Source organism: Trichosurus vulpecula, chromosome 3 (assembly GCF_011100635.1).
Source record: "Trichosurus vulpecula isolate mTriVul1 chromosome 3, mTriVul1.pri, whole genome shotgun sequence".
NCBI lineage: Eukaryota > Metazoa > Chordata > Mammalia > Diprotodontia > Phalangeridae > Trichosurus > Trichosurus vulpecula.
This window is the reverse complement of record NC_050575.1, coordinates 181,246,588-181,263,044: the sequence shown is the minus strand read 5'-3', so window position 1 is coordinate 181,263,044 and position 16,457 is coordinate 181,246,588. Positions and strand designations below refer to the sequence as shown.

Below are 16,457 nucleotides of genomic sequence, written 5' to 3'. Positions count from 1 at the left end.
CGGAAGCGACGGTTTTGCCTTTCCGGTGTCCTTCCCGCCCCCATTCCCTCACGGGGAGATTTCATTGGTCCTCAGTTCGGAACTCTCGCGAGAGATCGTTGAGCGGGAGGGGGCGGGTGGCCCATCTTCCCTCCTTTGCGGCCTCCGCCTCCTTCTCCTCAGGCGCCTCTGCCGCCACCTCTCTCCCCCTCCCCCTTCCCCGACCCCCTCCCTCGAATCGGCCGTGGAGCAGAGGCCGTTGCCGAGACCGCGCAGCCAAGGAGGAGGGATCCTTACGGTAAGATGGCGTCGGCGGGGAGGGGGCCGCGGGGGGCCCAGGAAGCCGGGCCCGAGGGTGGCCTCCTCTCAGCCTCCCTCCATCCCTCCCGCCCTCGGGCTCCCCGAGCCCGACGCTGCCTTCCGCGGTGGGCGGGGCCGGGGCTGTGGGACGCAGTTTGTTTTGGTCTCGGGAGAGCGGCTGGTCTTGGCCTGGCGGGGCCTCCGGCCTTTTTGTTGAAATGGGAAGAAGGAGGAGGAAGGAGGGCGGCGAAGAGAAGCAGCGGCGGCGGGCGGGCCGGGCAGTCTTATCGGCTGCACTCGGAGCCTGCTTAGTCTCGATGGCTGCGAAGGTAGTGGCGCCTGCTGGTAGGAAGTCTGCATGTCGTGGAGGCGCTTCTGGAGCGAAGTAAGGCAGCCTGCTATGTTTTTCCGTGTGTTCATATTTATAGTGGTCAAAAACCCAGTCCAGAAGGGGTGGGGGAACCTCCGTTTTTATCTTTGAAAAGGTGGCGTGGTCTATTGGTGCAAAAAATTGCAGTCGGAGACACAGGAGACTTTAATTCTCAGCATTTGGAGTCGAAGGACCTGGGTTAGAATCCCGGGTCTGCCGCTTAGTAGCTATGTGACCTTGGGCCAGTCAGCTTACTTCTCAGTTTCTTCGTCTGTAAAATGAGGGAGTTGGACTAGATGTCCCTTAAGTCCTTTCTAGCTCTAAATCTGTGGTCCTGTGTGATTTACTGTCTGTCTGATTTTGTTTAGTGACTAACTCTTAGTTTCTTCATCTGTGAAATGGGAGCATTAACAATTGAACAGACAGGCCTGTTGTGAGGAAAACTTTGTAATAAGCCTTAAAATGTTATATCAGAAACTATCCTTGGAGGGAATACATACAGAGTTTAGGTAAAACTCTCTTACCCCTTAAGAAGCTCACTCTCCTATAGATTGACAGGACTTATGGGCAGTTAACGCAGAATATGATAGGTAAATATTGCCGAGGAAAGGTGTCTAGGAAGTTATTTGTCCTTCATAACTTTTGTACCGTTTAGTTGAGCTTTAGGTTTTTGATCCAAGATTGGGTTTGTGGTTCCCGTAGTTGCTTTTACTTAGTGTTAATGCCTTTAGTTGGACAACTCTTAAGGTAGCTGGGAAATGTTTAGGTGTAAATTTGAATAAATTTTTGTGGAAAAGGTATGTTGTACAGTAGTTACAATTCTGATGATATCTCTACTGGAAGTTCTTTGTTCAGAATAGATGACAGTTAAGTTTCAGATGCGATCTTTACTCTTAAATTATGGTTACCATAATAGCAATTTAGTTTTTTAATTTTAAAATGTTGAGCTTGGGTCTCTGGAAAATAGAACTTATGTTTTAAAATATTTTAAAAAAATCTTTGATGTAAAAATTTCCAGGCGTCTAAGTATGCAAATTGCTGTCTAAAATTTAAAAAAAACATACTGCAAATTTTTCCAAAATGTTTGGAAAAAAAATCCAGTTTGAATTTATGAATTTTTAGATTCTAATTTAGTCCTTTTGTATTTAACTGTTGATGTTGCATAACACTGAAGAAAGTAAAATAAATTTAGAAATTTTTGAAAATCTCCAGCCCAATGAAGGTCATAAATTCTGGGTATGTAAAGTTTTCACCATGTGAATTAACATTTGTTTTTATAAGAGCTTTCATTAATCTGGCTGTAAATAAGTAATATCTGTTATTCCTATGTGTGCGAGATGCTCAAACTTTTTTTTTTTTAACCGGTTTGCATTTTACTCATGACCAAATTTCTTAATTTTTTTTTTACTTATAGAAATAGTTCAGAATGAGTTATACAGAAAAACCCGATGAAATCACTAAAGATGAATGGATGGAAAAACTCAATAACTTACATATACAGAGAGCTGATATGAACCGCCTTATTATGAACTATCTTGTTACAGGTAATTTGGAGAATGACATTTCATAAACTCTTGAAAATTATTTGTTTTTTTCTTAAACAAAAGTAGAACTTTGTCATTTAGTAGTGAAATTTTAGGTTTTTATAATGGTTCTGTGTAAATGGGCAGCATCTATATGGAAAGGTGGTCAGCTTTGGATTTAGAAAGACACTTGCTTCAGACAGGAACGACTGGTCACCATGGATAAGTCACATAACCTCTCTGTGCTTTAATTAGCTTTCTAAGCCTGTAGGTTACAGACAGGTTGCCTCAGTGGAGGCAATCTAGAGTTTCCCTATGTAGATGAAATCAAAACCGTAGGGAAAAAAATTGGTTTTCTGCTAAATGCAACTTGAGATTGTTTCCTTATTCAAAAGCCATTTATTTTTGTCCTCAATTCAATTCTGTGAGCAATGGCAGACTAGCATTATTTTTTTGTTTTAAAATTGATACTTTGTCAATAGCCGATACTTACCACACACAGAGAAAGCACGTTTCCCCTAAAATGATTCAAATCTGTTTCATTATTAAAAAACTTTCTTTGATCTTTGCAATTTTTCCAAGGTCTCCTGGATCCTGATGTTAATTTTATTTATAAAATGTAGGACATTTACTGTGTAATTACATTTTAGAAATTGAATAGAGAAACATTTCAGTCCAGCAGGTACTTATTAAGCATCTATTATGTGGTTAGCCCTGGGGAATGAAATGACCAAAATGAAACAGTTTCAACTCTCTCTAACACCTTATATTGTATTTGGTAAAGGGTGAGGGTGAGAAGGCTGGGGACACGTACACAGTAACTTCAAGTGTACAATGCTGAAAGTGTACAATCTTGGCTTTGGAACAGAGTTCAAAATATCTTTTCTTCATCACTGATGCAGTGTGACTACATAGAAATGAAGCTTTAAAAAATATTTTAGAAGACTAATGGTTTTGGTGGTATGGGTACTTCTACCAGTATTGGTGTCCACCTTTTTATGTCTCGTTGGCAGTCTTTATGATTTAGTATGACCAAAACATTTCATCAGTAGGCTAATATTATGATGAGGCATAACATAAAATCTCATGTTATCACTGTCTACTTTCTAAATAATATTTCCCACATTCTTTGCAGGTTTGAACTGAGCTTGGTTAGCCCATGGGATGTTTTTTTAAAAGATGATAAGATGTAGTTAATGTAGAAATTAAACATGTTGAATGCCTCTTACCTTTTCTGTTCTGTTAAATTAATCTCACCTCTTTCCTGAAAATACCCAATACAGTAAAGAGAAGAAAAATGAAATTGACCTTTGATGCTATAATGATTTGTTGGAATCATGTTGAGAAATGGGGGTGTTAGCAGATAATAACACCTGTTTATGACTACTGAAAACTTGTACAAGAAGTAACAGACACTTCTATAACTTAGCAAGTTTATGATAATCACTGGAAACCAAATCTGTGGTTTCTCTGGATCTTTGCCAATTGAACCAAGAATTTTTTTGAAGTAGTGTACAGCGAAGCATATATGTATCATTTACAAGCTGTGAAATCTCTGATTATTAAGAAAATGTGGCTTTGCGAAAGTCACTTAACTGCTCAGGATTGTGCTAGCCTATAAAAAATAGAGATAGGACCAGATGATCTCTAAGATTTCTTCCACCTTTATGATTCTTTGAATATGATATTGGGCTTTGTGGAGATCATGGGGTTTGTGACCATGTAAAGAATATTTTTTTTTTTTGTAAAAATGTTTTGTTGAAGCTTTTGTTTTATATTGCATTAATTTCTGAATATATATCCTCCAACCTCTCACCCCTTCCCAATCTTGTTAACTATCCTTTGTAACAAAATTAAAAGGGACGAGGCAAAGTTCAACCAAGCCAACCAAAATATCAGCCAAGTCTAACAATATATGAGATTCCACACCCATAGTCCCTGACCTTTGCAAAGAAAGGAAAGAGGTGCATTTTTTTTCCTATTCTCCAAGACCACTTTTTTTGGGTGATTATAATTGCACATGGGTCTTTTTGTTGTTCTTATTTACATTGTTGTAATTGTGTATTACTTTCCAAGTTCTTCATTTTGCATTAACTTTGCATAGGTTTGCCCATGTTTCTGTGAATTCTTCATATTTGTCAGTTCTTACAATGAAGTAGTCCATTAAATTCATGTACTGTAATTTGTTTAGCCATTCCCCATTTAATAGTAATCTACCCCTATTCTTTGCTACCACAGAAGTACTGCTCTGAATATTTTGGTTTGTATGGGACCTTTCTGCCTTTGGCTTAGCAGTGGCATCTCTGGGTCAAAGAGTTTGGCCATTTTAATCACTTTTTTAGAATAATTCCAAATTATTTTCATAGAATTTTTTTGAGGGATGGTAAAGGAATAGCTATGGGGAAGCATTAAGTAACAAGTTGATATTAGTGCATTTAGTCAAAGCAAAAGGGCCTCCAAGGATAAAGTTCCTTATAGTATTTAAAATAATTTAGTAATACACATGTTTTTCTATTTCAGAGGGGTTTAAAGAAGCTGCAGAAAAGTTTCGGATGGAATCTGGAATTGAGCCCAGTGTTGATCTAGAAACACTAGATGAACGAATCAAAATCCGAGAGATGATATTGAAAGGTCAGATTCAGGAAGCTATTGCATTGATAAATAGCCTACATCCAGAACTCTTAGACACAAATCGGTATCTTTATTTTCATTTACAGGTAAGTTTAAGGAGAGAACATCTTGAGCTTGAAGATATTTAGAGAGTTGCTGACAGTGTGTAAAATTACATATAAAAACTAATTTGTTGCTTCTAAAACCTTTTTTTTGGGGGGGGGGCAATAGTTCCCAGCTGATGATGTTATTTTTAAATGTAATTTTCAGGTGCTATTATCAGATTTTTTTTTTAATTTAAGAAATTTTTGTCAAAGTAATACTCAGTACCCAGTAATACTCAAAAATCCACGATTTTAGACCAACATCTAATAAATTAAAAAATACATCATTACTGGATATTGTCTCTAGCTGATTTTTTTAACCTTCGTATAGCAACAACATTTGATTGAACTGATTCGGCAGCGTGAAACAGAAGCAGCACTGGAATTTGCACAGACACAGTTGGCAGAACAAGGAGAAGAAAGTAGAGAATGTCTGACAGAAATGGAACGCACTTTGGCTTTGCTTGCCTTTGATAATCCTGAAGAATCACCCTTTGGAGACTTGCTTAATATGATGCAACGGCAAAAGGTAGTGAAGGACAAAATGAGTTTGTGTTTTTTTTTTTTTTAATTAAAAAGGAAAATTGTGAATTTTTTGTATGAAGGCGTTTTTGAAAGCAAATATTCCTTGTTAATACAGTATTTAGAGCTCTACTTGCAATACTATTTGATTAGACAGTGATAATACGTTCTCTAGTCTTTTTCTCCTACCTTTTTAAACTTCAGGAAACCCAGAATAATGACTGTTCATGTATAATCTACATCTGATTGCTTGCCTTCTCAATAAGGGAAGAGAGGAGAAAGGGAGGGAGAGAATTTGGAACTCAGAATTTTAAATACCAAATGTTAAAAAAAAAAATTTACATGTAATTGGAAAAAAAATTGTCAAAACTTTAAAAGAAAAGCCAGAATATATTAGTTTGATGTTGTGAGGAATGCTTTCCCTCCATAATCTCTGAAAATTTTTATCCTCATTGCAAAATTGTCCTTGAATTATATATTTTAATTCTATATCACAATTTTTTATCTTTTCTGTAGAATTGTATAGTCCTTTTTCATGTTTCTTAAATTGAGCACCATATTTAGATAGAAGTTATTTTGCAACGTGCCATCATGTATCATTCCTTTTATTCCATTCCTTCCCACCTTCCCACTCCCTCCAACACTTCTGGATATTTTGGATTAATATATCTAATCTGCTTTTGTACTTGTCTTGCCCTTTTGCAGGTGTGTATAAACCTATTTCACCTTGTGCTTTATTTTTTCCTGCTCTTTTATCTTTAAAAAAATCTTACTAAAGAAAGTCACAAGACAGTACTGGTTTGTTCTTTGTATATATTATTTCAGTTATCCTCAACTGACCCTTTATTGTTTCTGGCAGTCTTTTATTCATTTCTTTCCATTTAATTTCTCACAATGAGTATTCTAAATCTCATGCATTCTTCTCAAGCCCTGCAGACTCATTCTGAAGAAATTATCTTGCCTCCAGCCTTATCCAGAGATCATTTAATGATAGTTTTTTTTAAACTTCTCTCCATCTCAGATGTCTTGTGCTTTACTTTTCAAGTTCTCTCAGTCAAATCAATCAACTGTGTTCTTGAGTCAGCCTTTTCCTGTTTTCTAGAAGACTATTCTAACAGTTACCTCCATTCCATTTTGTTTTGTTTATCCCTTTCTTTTGGGATGCTGGCTTTTTTAATCTGCTTACAAATATATTTGTGTCCTGCAAACTTTAAAAAACAAAAACATCCGAAACACATTTGCCTTGATCTTACCATTCCCACGAATGATAGATTTCATTTTCGCATCAGGTTTATCAAAAGAGTAGCCTAAACTCACTGCCTCCACTTTTTTTTTTTAACCACCCACTTGTTACAGTAGAATTGTAAGTTCCTTGAGGGCAAAAAGACTTTGTGTTTCCGTAACCAGCACCTTGCATAGCCCTTAAAAACATTGTAGACTCCTTAATACTTGGCAATCTCCAACCCAGGATTACTCTCACTAATTGTCTTTGCTCTTATTCACATGGTGCTTAATGGAGCTGAAGGAATTCCCCACCATCCTGGCTGAGTATACAATTAATGTTTTAATGTTTTTAACCACCCTATGCCAGAGCAATTCTTTTGTTCTTAATTGATTTTCTCTCCCCTTTCTCTAAGACCTTAACTCTTAAGTTATTGAAAAAATTGAGGATGTCCTTATTGTTCTTAATGCTTCAGTTCTATTTGTCACTTGTCAATCACCCTCCTCCCAGTAATACTGCAGTGACCCAAATTCTGCATCTATAGAGTGCGAATAGTTACAGCAGATTTTGTTCTACTTGATCATTAAACGTATTTCATTATCAGAGTACTAATATTAAGCAGACTAAAAGCTACAACAATCTTAAAAGTCCATTACCTTAGAAATCCAAAATGTACAAAATACACAACTATAAAATAAAGCAGGAAATATTCATTGCCATGCAAAAATTCCAATTAATAAAATTGCATAGAAATGCAATTTGAATGGGTTAACTCAAATTTTTTTAATATAATTTATTTATTTTTTAGTTTTCAACATTCACTTCCATAAGATTTTGAGTTTTAAATTTTCTCCCCCCTCCTTAAGATGGCATGTAGTCTGTTATAGGCTTTACTTAGATATTCATACTAAACATATTTTCACATTATCAACTCAGATTTTTACATAGCACTTACGGCACAACATCAGCAGTCAGTTCTTCTGCTTAACACAATACTTAAACAACAGAAATTTAGAAAAGGAAATACATTCTTTTTGTTGTTGTTTTTCAGATCTTTGAATTTATTGGAACAAACCAAATCGGCAGCCTTTATAAATTACCTGCCTCATTAAATTAACTCTTCGGTAGTAGTCATTTTGATGAAATCTTTTCTTTCGGAGAGCTCATAAGCAGAACAGTTTTAATAAATGTTATTGCAAATCTGTTTACCATGACTTCCTCCAAGTTAGCACTGACCAGAAATTTTTTTTATAGACTCCTTTAGTGTTTCATCTGTAGATTTCTTCAGCTTTTTTACATGATCTGATTTTTCTTCTGATCAACTTTATTCTGGGGGATTATTTTGATTTTTCTTAGTAATACCCTTATCTACTTTCTTGACATTAACGTCTTTTATACACTTGTTGCTTTTAGAAGGAGTTTTTGTTGAGGTTTTTCTTTTTTAGATGTCTTTTTAGATGTCTTTTCACTTTATCTTTTGCCTTTGAGGAGTCCATCCCTTTTTTTTCATCTTCACTACTAGAATCATCTAGTAAAATTTCAGAGCGTTAGGTACGTTTAGCCTTTCTTGTTATTCCAGAGTTGCTCTGTTTCTTTTTAATGCCTTTGCTTGGTGTGGGCTTTTCATAAAATATGTATGTGTGTGTATATGCGTGTATGTGTTTATTTATTGGCAATTGCTTGCCAGAAGGCTTTGGATGCATTGAGAAATTCCACCAGGTTATTCATTCACAGATGTTCTTTAAAATGGCATTCCTAAATTTTTTCAAAATTTTTTCCTTTTTATTTTGGTCACTCTTGGTTTTGAATGGAAAGCCACTAAGAACTGAATTATAGTCTTCTTCAGAGAAGCTACTGTTGCCTGGCTTGTTGTAAAGTAGTTTATGAAGATTTCTTGTTTCATAAGTTTTTTCTTACTTAGAAGTGTGTTCTTTCAGTTTCAAAAAGTTTCTGTCCCTTTCCTGGGGCAACTGTAAATTATTCCCTTTGTAGGGAAGATACTTGCATTGTCAATCTCTCTATTTTCTTAGTCTTTTTCTCTTGCCCTTTACAACAAGTCTTCTTTTTCTTCCTCCTCTTCACTTTCCCCAGGTATATCTTTAAGACTTTAAAGTTGCAGAACTATTGCCAGTCTGCATTGGTAAAGATAACTTCCTGACTTGGAGATAGTTTTCTCTACAAATGAAATCACAAATCCCAGTCAAAACAATTCAGCCAAAGCAATTTTAAGTGCTATTATATGCCAGACGTGCTAATAAGCTCTGGGAAAGACAGAAGACAATCCTTTCCTTCAAAATGGTTCACAGTCTAATTGGGGAGACAAGGAGATTACTAGCAAATAACGTACAAACTATAGACAGGATAACCTGGAGATAATGTTATGTGAATTTGCTGCCAGTGAAGGAAAGAGGAAGTCATTAAGGGAGAGAGGGAGGCAGCAAGGGAACTGTCAGCCTGTGGAAGGAGCCAGCACAGGGTTCAATGACATGTTGGGGCCAAGGACAGAAAGGCTAGAGCAAGTGGAGGGACTCGGGGACTGGGACCAACCTGATCTGGAGCCTGGTCTGGAACCAAGAAGAATACACAGGTGGGGACAGACAAAAAGGCTGTGACATAGATGGGAGAGGATGGGCAGCACAAAGAGGGCCAGGGACAGACATAAGATACCAGAGCTCATATTGGCAGAAGATAGATATGAAGACTGGTGGATGGAGCAGGACAAAGGTTGTCTTTCTTGGCAATGGCGATCTTAGGCCAAACCCCAGATCAGGTAGTGGCAGTGGCAATTTCTACCTGTTTCCGTTCTGTTTTTTCTTGGATGTTGTTGGGTTTTTTAGGAGTTCCTTTTTTTTTTTTTTGTTGGTGGTGGTGAGGTAAGGGCTGTAGAGTACTGAGCAGCCATGGGGCAGGAGGGGGTGGGGGGAAGCACAGTACATATGGTACAGTAAAATTAACAGGTAGGTTTTTTTGAATGAGGATTTCTTTCAGAATTCTTCACATAAAGTTGAATTTGCACAGCATGAATTTATATGAAATGAATTTATGTAAAGTTAGAACTCAGTAAAGGTTAGCTACTGTTATTGTAATTATCTTCATTGCTTTCCTTTTTTGTTCGCAGTGCCCCATTTTTGAGGCCTTTGCTATCTTTCATCTGAACTAATGGAATAACCCTCTAACAGGTCACTCTGCGTGTACTTTCTTCCCACCTTCTTGCCAGCCTATAAATGTCGAAGTGTTTTAATGCAAAATTGCTATCTTGTTATTCCAGTACTCAGAAACCTCATCTTCATTGCCCACAGCATAAAAACGAAATTCATTAACTTGGTACTTAAATCCATTTACTGTTTGATCCCAACTTCCTTTTCAGTCTCACCTCCTAATGCTTTCTTAAATAAACATTGCATTCCTGCTACACTAGGCTACTAGTTCCCTGATTAGAACCCACACTTTTATACCTTAGGGCTTTGCTCATGATATATTCTCTGCTTATAATGCATACTCTCTTAGTTATCTGAATTTTAAAAGCCTAGGTGTTAACTTCTTTGGGACGTAATATTTCCATCCTTACAATGATGGAGTTGGATTATTTGTCCCTTTCTACTCTAGATCATGAGCTTGTTTTTTAGGTCCAGGTCAGATGCCACATCTTTCTCAACCCTCTGATATCTACACCAGCCAAAAGTGATTTTTATGTTCTCTGAACTCTTGTAGCACTTTTTTACGTCTATCAAATTGCCATTTTATCCACCTTTTCCTTTTATTATTGTTATTTGTGTAAATGTGTTAACTTCTTTAATTGCAAGCTTTTTTTGGTCAGGAACTGTGGCTATGTATGACTCACTGTTTCGTATATAGTAGATGCCCATTAAAAACAAACTTCTGCTTTTTTAAAGGGGTTATTTGGAAGAAGTATGAAGTTTATGTTAGTGTATTTGCTTGTTCATAATGGTATAATTATTATGTTCTAATCTTTTTTGTTTTAGGTGTGGAGTGAAGTTAATCAAGCTGTCCTAGACTATGAAAATCGTGAGTCAACACCTAAGTTGGCAAAGTTACTGAAGTTACTACTATGGGCTCAGAATGAGCTGGACCAGAAGAAAGTAAAATATCCCAAAATGACAGACCTGAGCAAGGGGACAATTGAGGAACCCAAGTAAAACATGTGCAGAAGGACAGCAAGCAACTTTACTACTGCACATTATTCTTCATTTATATCAGTCTGTGACTGAAAGATTTTTACTACAGTACAGGACTTGATTTTTTTTTTTGAGCAAACATCTTAAAGGGAGAATTGATCCTTTTAAATGCTGGAAAAAAATGTTGCATTGAAAGGCGCTGTATCTCTTTGAAAGTCTGATTTAGGCTATGCACTATGATACATTTTTAAGAATTAGATAAATTGCATTTTGCATTTTAACATCCCAGTGCTTTTCTGATTGGCCACTGAAGGATTTTAGTTTAGTAGCCATTCAGGTGCTGCATTAGTAAAGAATATCAGTTCAACTGAATGCCTCACACTTAAAATGTTTGTAGAGCACTGATTATTTGCTTTATGTTAAGTTATAGTAGCCAGATAATGCATTTTTCAAACACAAAGTTCTGTCAAGTTTTCATCAAGCATTTTTCTTCTGGGTCCCTTTTTTTTTTTTTTTTGCATAGGAAAAAAGTGTATATATAAACTTGTAAATTGTAATTCAAGGACTTCTTTTGTGAGGGTGTTGTGTTTGATTTCTCTTTGGTATTGTTTTTTTTGGGTTGTATGGTTTCTAGGGGAGTGTGTATGGGGTCAGGGGTTGTATGGTTTAATTTTATATATATATATATATATATTTTGGTGTTTTATATGGTGAGAGACTTATCCACAATGGATCAATGAACCATCTTTTTTGCAATCAGTCTTGCTGGAAAAATAAAGGTTTCTTTTTGATTTCAAGAATGACCAAAATGGCTTCTAAAGAGAGACATTATAATCTCTTTAATAACAATTTTGTCACGATGGGATTTTTGCAGTGACATCAACAGTGTTAACTGCAGCCTTAAAAATGACCATTTCTGTCTCTTCTTTCCATATGCTTGAGGAATCCTTTTGTCGGGGGATGATAGTAGTCCTTGTGCTGGTGGTGAATTTTTTTAAACATTTTGTGTTTTTATGAAAGTGGTACGGGGCTTTTTAGGAAATTCACTTGTTTGAAACCTTCCTAAACTAATGATTAGCATCTATGGAACTGTTGTACTACAGAGTTTTGCAAAGTACCATTCTTTTTTGTTCTTTGATCAGCTGTATAGATTTTCCATTCTTATTCGTTTATAGAATTGCAATCTTTTAGAAGTGCACAGTGGCTCAACTTCACAGTGTTCTGTATATGGATACTTTCTATATGCATAATTATATACATGAGTTAGCTAATATATTTGTGACATATAAATATATGTTTGAGTGTACTTTTGATCACTGACTTTCCTAAATTAATGCTAATAATAAACTACATGAAGTATTCTAGACTGCTAAATAATCAAAATGAATTTGGTGAAGAGAGCAGTGAAGAATAACATTACAAATGCACTAGCATATCGTAATAGATGTAAGTTTTCTTGTAGATTAAAATGAGTTAACTTCCCTTTGAATATTAAATATGGAAAAATTTGAATTGGCACTTAAGGTTTAATGGAAAGTAGTGACCATTAATAGTTATATTGCATTATTCTGAATCTTGTTTGCCTTATTTTGCCTTTTAATTGGATTATCTGGTTAACTTGTGAAGGTTTATATGTGACAAGAGTATTTGTAATTAAGTATCTCTGGTATTGCTGTCATCTACAATTAATTGTTTTGCTATTTTACTTGAGTTGTATTTGTTGTTTTCCAAGCTGCCACATTTAGTTTTATGAAATAGCTAAATCTGTCAATGTTTAGTGTTCAGTTATACGTCTGTTTTATGTTATGTAATAACAGGTTACAAAGATGAAACAGCTGTAATTCTTCACCAGTGATAGTCAAGTTTTTCTCTAGCCTGAATTTTTACAAGCTTAACTAATATATTTTTTGGTATGAAGTACTGGGGTGCTTTCTTGCTTTGCACCCCGTGTTTCAGCCATGGTTGTACCACAGTAGAATAAATGCTGCAGTCAGGTGAAGTTCATTCATTTCTTGAATCTTCATTCACCTGTTTGCACCAAATTATACCTGAAAACATTTTCGTATTTTTAACATTTCTTTATTATAGGGGTATTTCATGTTGGGATTTCGGGCCCTGATAAATTAGGATGGAAAGGCAATTTTAATCTCCAAATGAAAATTTCAGGAGCAGAAAAAAAAATTAGGATAGGAGTAAAGATAAAGGCTGCATAATCTTTAGCAAGTACCAAGATAGTTAAGTATAGTCCTTAGACATCTTTTATTATTAGTGTATATAAGATAGCTTATGTATATAAATAATATATATATATAATCAATTTGAAATATGCTTAAATGGTAGGGGCTATGAAATGTATAGTTACGGAAACATACACAGCAAATATCTTTGACATCAGTACATGAGTGGATTTTATCATATGCATGAAATGTCTTTAATAGGTGTTTATGGACAAATTGCTGGGATTTTGTGGTCCCATTTAATGAGTTATATTAAAAATTCATTGATTTTTTGATATTAGTGAAAATTGGAAACTGGACTTTTTATTTTTTCCATTTTTAATATACAAAAATTTATATTTTTCCCATGATATATATTATTCATGAATTGGAAGCATCCTTCTGAATTGTATATTAATAGTTCTCATTGATAGAGTACTTGCCTCTTTATGATCATCTTAGTTTTTTCATAGGACAAACAAAATTTAAATTTGACTTCAAATTACATTTGAAATGTTAGTTTTTTCCTGAAAATTCTATATTTGGATCTCACGGTTCTGATTAGATAATGTAGCAGTGTTTTTTCACAATGATTAATTTTGGCTTTATATGCTTTCTTGTAGAAAGTGCCTTTGAAGTTAAAATTCCTAAGTGTTTTAAGGCTTGTTATATTCCTGATATTGTAAAGTTATAGGAAGAGTAACCTTTATTCTTCCTTTCCCTGCTTTAAAGTCCTTTCAAACCAGATTAGTCAAGCATTATTGCATTTGAATGATATGGTTTCCAGTTTTAAAAGTATAAAGGAAAAGCTAATCTTCAAAATAGTCTTATCAGACTACTTCGTTCCTGCTTTTAAACTTATAACATATCAATGAAGGAATAGTTATATAGTTAACAGAGGACCTAGGAATGAGCATTCATTTTAAGCCTTTGAGAGGCGAAACAACTTATATTCATTCTTTTCTTGAGAATTTATGATCTTTGACAGTAAATACAAAGCAGTACCTGAAAGCCTTTGGGTAAAATGTTTTGTGGTATCTTTATTTTCCTATGATATCTATAAGCTGTTAATTTTGGGAAGCTGAGGGAACTAATTGTTTTTATTAAAGTGCTTTGCTAATTACCTTTTTGCAAATAGGTTAGGGTATCCCTGCTGGGTTGTCATTATCAAGTCTTAGTACAAACAGAAGACTTAAATTAAAAGAGCAAAGAGAGAATTGGGTTGTCTGCTGGGCATTTATTTATCTTTAAGACAGTTGAGCTTAGTAACAACTTATGGGGCTTGAAAATTTAGGTGAAACTTAATGTAGCAAACAGACTCACTTTTAGCAGTGTGTCAACCTTGATAAAAGTCCAAAATCAGTTGTTGCTTCGTTGAAATATTTATTTTGATGGCTAAATACCCCATGTGGATTAATGTCATTGACATAACTGCTGTAATTAATGTTTTAGAAGTACATATTGTTAAATTAATAATGTAAACCATATAAATTTTATATTGTATATAAGATTATAATTTGCTCTAGTGATTTTTGTTTCAGTGGGAGTTTTTTTTACTCCATTTTTTTCACCTTTAATATCTTGATAAGTGTTTCATTTCCTTTACTGTTGCTTCTAATTTGGTAGTAAGGCTGTACATCTCTATTGAAATAATCATTTGGATACAATTTTTACTTCTGTGAAAAGATGTTTTGCTAACAGCAAAGAAAAATTAACATTTAAAAAATAATATACTGAGATTTAAAAGGTAGAAGAAAGATATCTTTAGATTTAGGCTTGATATATGGAAAAGCTGATAAATAATTACAGCAATCCAAAAGTGTAAGCATTTTCCCCATCACTTGAAGTTTTCAAGCAAAGACTGGCTAGCTACTCTGGGATGTGTTATAGAATGGATTGTTTTTAGGCTAGAAGGCCATTGAGGTCTCTTCCAACTTGGAAATTGGTGCTGTTCAGTAGCATTCATCTTGTGTTCTCACTTTTTTATTTTTTAAATCTTTGTACCCATAATACAGTCCTTTGTAATCCTATGATTCTTTTAAAAATTATTTTAAAATTTAACAAAAGTATAAAAATGAGCCAGAATTTACTGAGCTCTGATAATTTAGTAATTGATCGCTTTTTTAAAAATGACCATATCTGTCAGATAATAGTAGGATAACTTGAACATCCTTTGTTTTTCCATCTAGACCATATTCCTTGTGTCTTTATAGATGTCACTGGTTTTCTTAAATGTTAGGGTAACTTTCATTCATGGAGAGATTGAGAGGGCAGTTTACACACCTGTAATCTCTGCAGTCTCAAAGAGGGGAAAACCATGTTGAAATAATGGGGCAGTTGAGGGTCTTGAAGGACAATTGTGCATCTGAAAATTTTGTAAAATACTGAGATTTACTAGTGGGAGAAATGTGCATATCTTTTTTTTTTTAAGTCCTGTCTCTGAAGATGAGTGAAAACATGTAGATCACAAAATGAACCAGGTTTGTTTTTAAAGAAGACTTTTGGAGTGTGGAGGAAAATTAGGGACTCCTCATCAGTGGTCCGTTATGTAGGAATTGACATTTAAAATTTGTCCTTTTGATTTTAAGCTTTTGCTTTTCAATTCTAAAGTTTTTATACCTGTTCAGTATTTCTTAAAGATAGCTAGCTGTTCTTTATGACTACTTCTCAAGAAAATAATATGGCAGATGTTGTTAGCTGTTAAACAAATCTGCATTTAAATGGAATAAAGAATCCCTTATCTTTTTTAATTTTACCTTTTGATAATTTCTTTATCATTGCATATTGCTATATGATTTTGTTCTTCTAACAAGTGTAACTTACTGTCACTGATAATCATATCCAAACTTTGGATTGTGATGATGTGGATTTTTTGCTTATATAATAATAGAATGCTAGATGGTATGGACTGTATTTCTGACCCAATATAGCAATCCACCAACAGTGCATTAATGTGCCTGTTTTCCCACAGACTCGTAAATATTTGTCATTTTCCCTTTTTGTCAACTTTGCCAATCTGATAGGCATGAGGTGGAACCTTAAAGTTGCCTTAATTTGCATTTCTCTAATGGGGATTTGGAGCACTACTTCTTATGAATATGTCTAGACAGTTTCTGTTTCTTCCCCTGAGAACTACCTGTTCATATCTTTGGACCATTTACCAATTGGAAAATAGCTTTTATTCTTAATAGATTTAAATTAGTTCCTTATATACCTTGGAAATGAGGCCTTTGTCTGAGAAACTTTGCTGCAAAGATTTTTGTCCCCAGTTAACTTTCTAATCTTATCTGCATTAGATTTGTTTGTGTGAGACCTTTTAAATTTTAGGTTATCAAAACTGTCCCTTTTATCTTCTGAGAGCCTCCATTCCCAATTTAGAATTCATGGAAGTAAAATATTTCAATGGTTAAAATTAGGCATAAAAAAACTTCACTAGCAACTGTAGCTGATTAGGCTATCAATAAAACATTGATAC

General features: G+C 34.9%; 1 protein-coding gene and 1 pseudogene across 2 annotated transcripts; one reads left to right on the top strand and one right to left on the bottom strand.

Moving 5' to 3' along the window:
• The first annotated feature begins 100 nt into the window (after window positions 1–100).
• On the top strand, window positions 101–15,737 carry GID8 (GID complex subunit 8 homolog). Of its 2 annotated transcripts, none has more exons than XM_036753127.1 (5): window positions 101–277; window positions 2,064–2,193; window positions 4,693–4,889; window positions 5,218–5,415; window positions 10,614–15,737. In XM_036753127.1, the coding sequence occupies exons 2-5, from the start codon at window positions 2,076–2,078 to the stop codon at window positions 10,785–10,787; spliced, it is 687 nt and encodes a 228-aa protein (XP_036609022.1). In that variant the 5' UTR covers window positions 101–277; window positions 2,064–2,075; the 3' UTR covers window positions 10,788–15,737. The 2 variants fall into 2 exon arrangements, with proteins under 2 accessions (XP_036609022.1, XP_036609023.1); XM_036753128.1 differs by lacking the exon at window positions 101–277 and adding an exon at window positions 504–664 and having other exon boundaries at window positions 10,614–11,377.
• LOC118841215 lies at window positions 7,856–10,127 on the bottom strand (annotated as a pseudogene).
• Window positions 15,738–16,457: the final 720 nt, after the last annotated feature.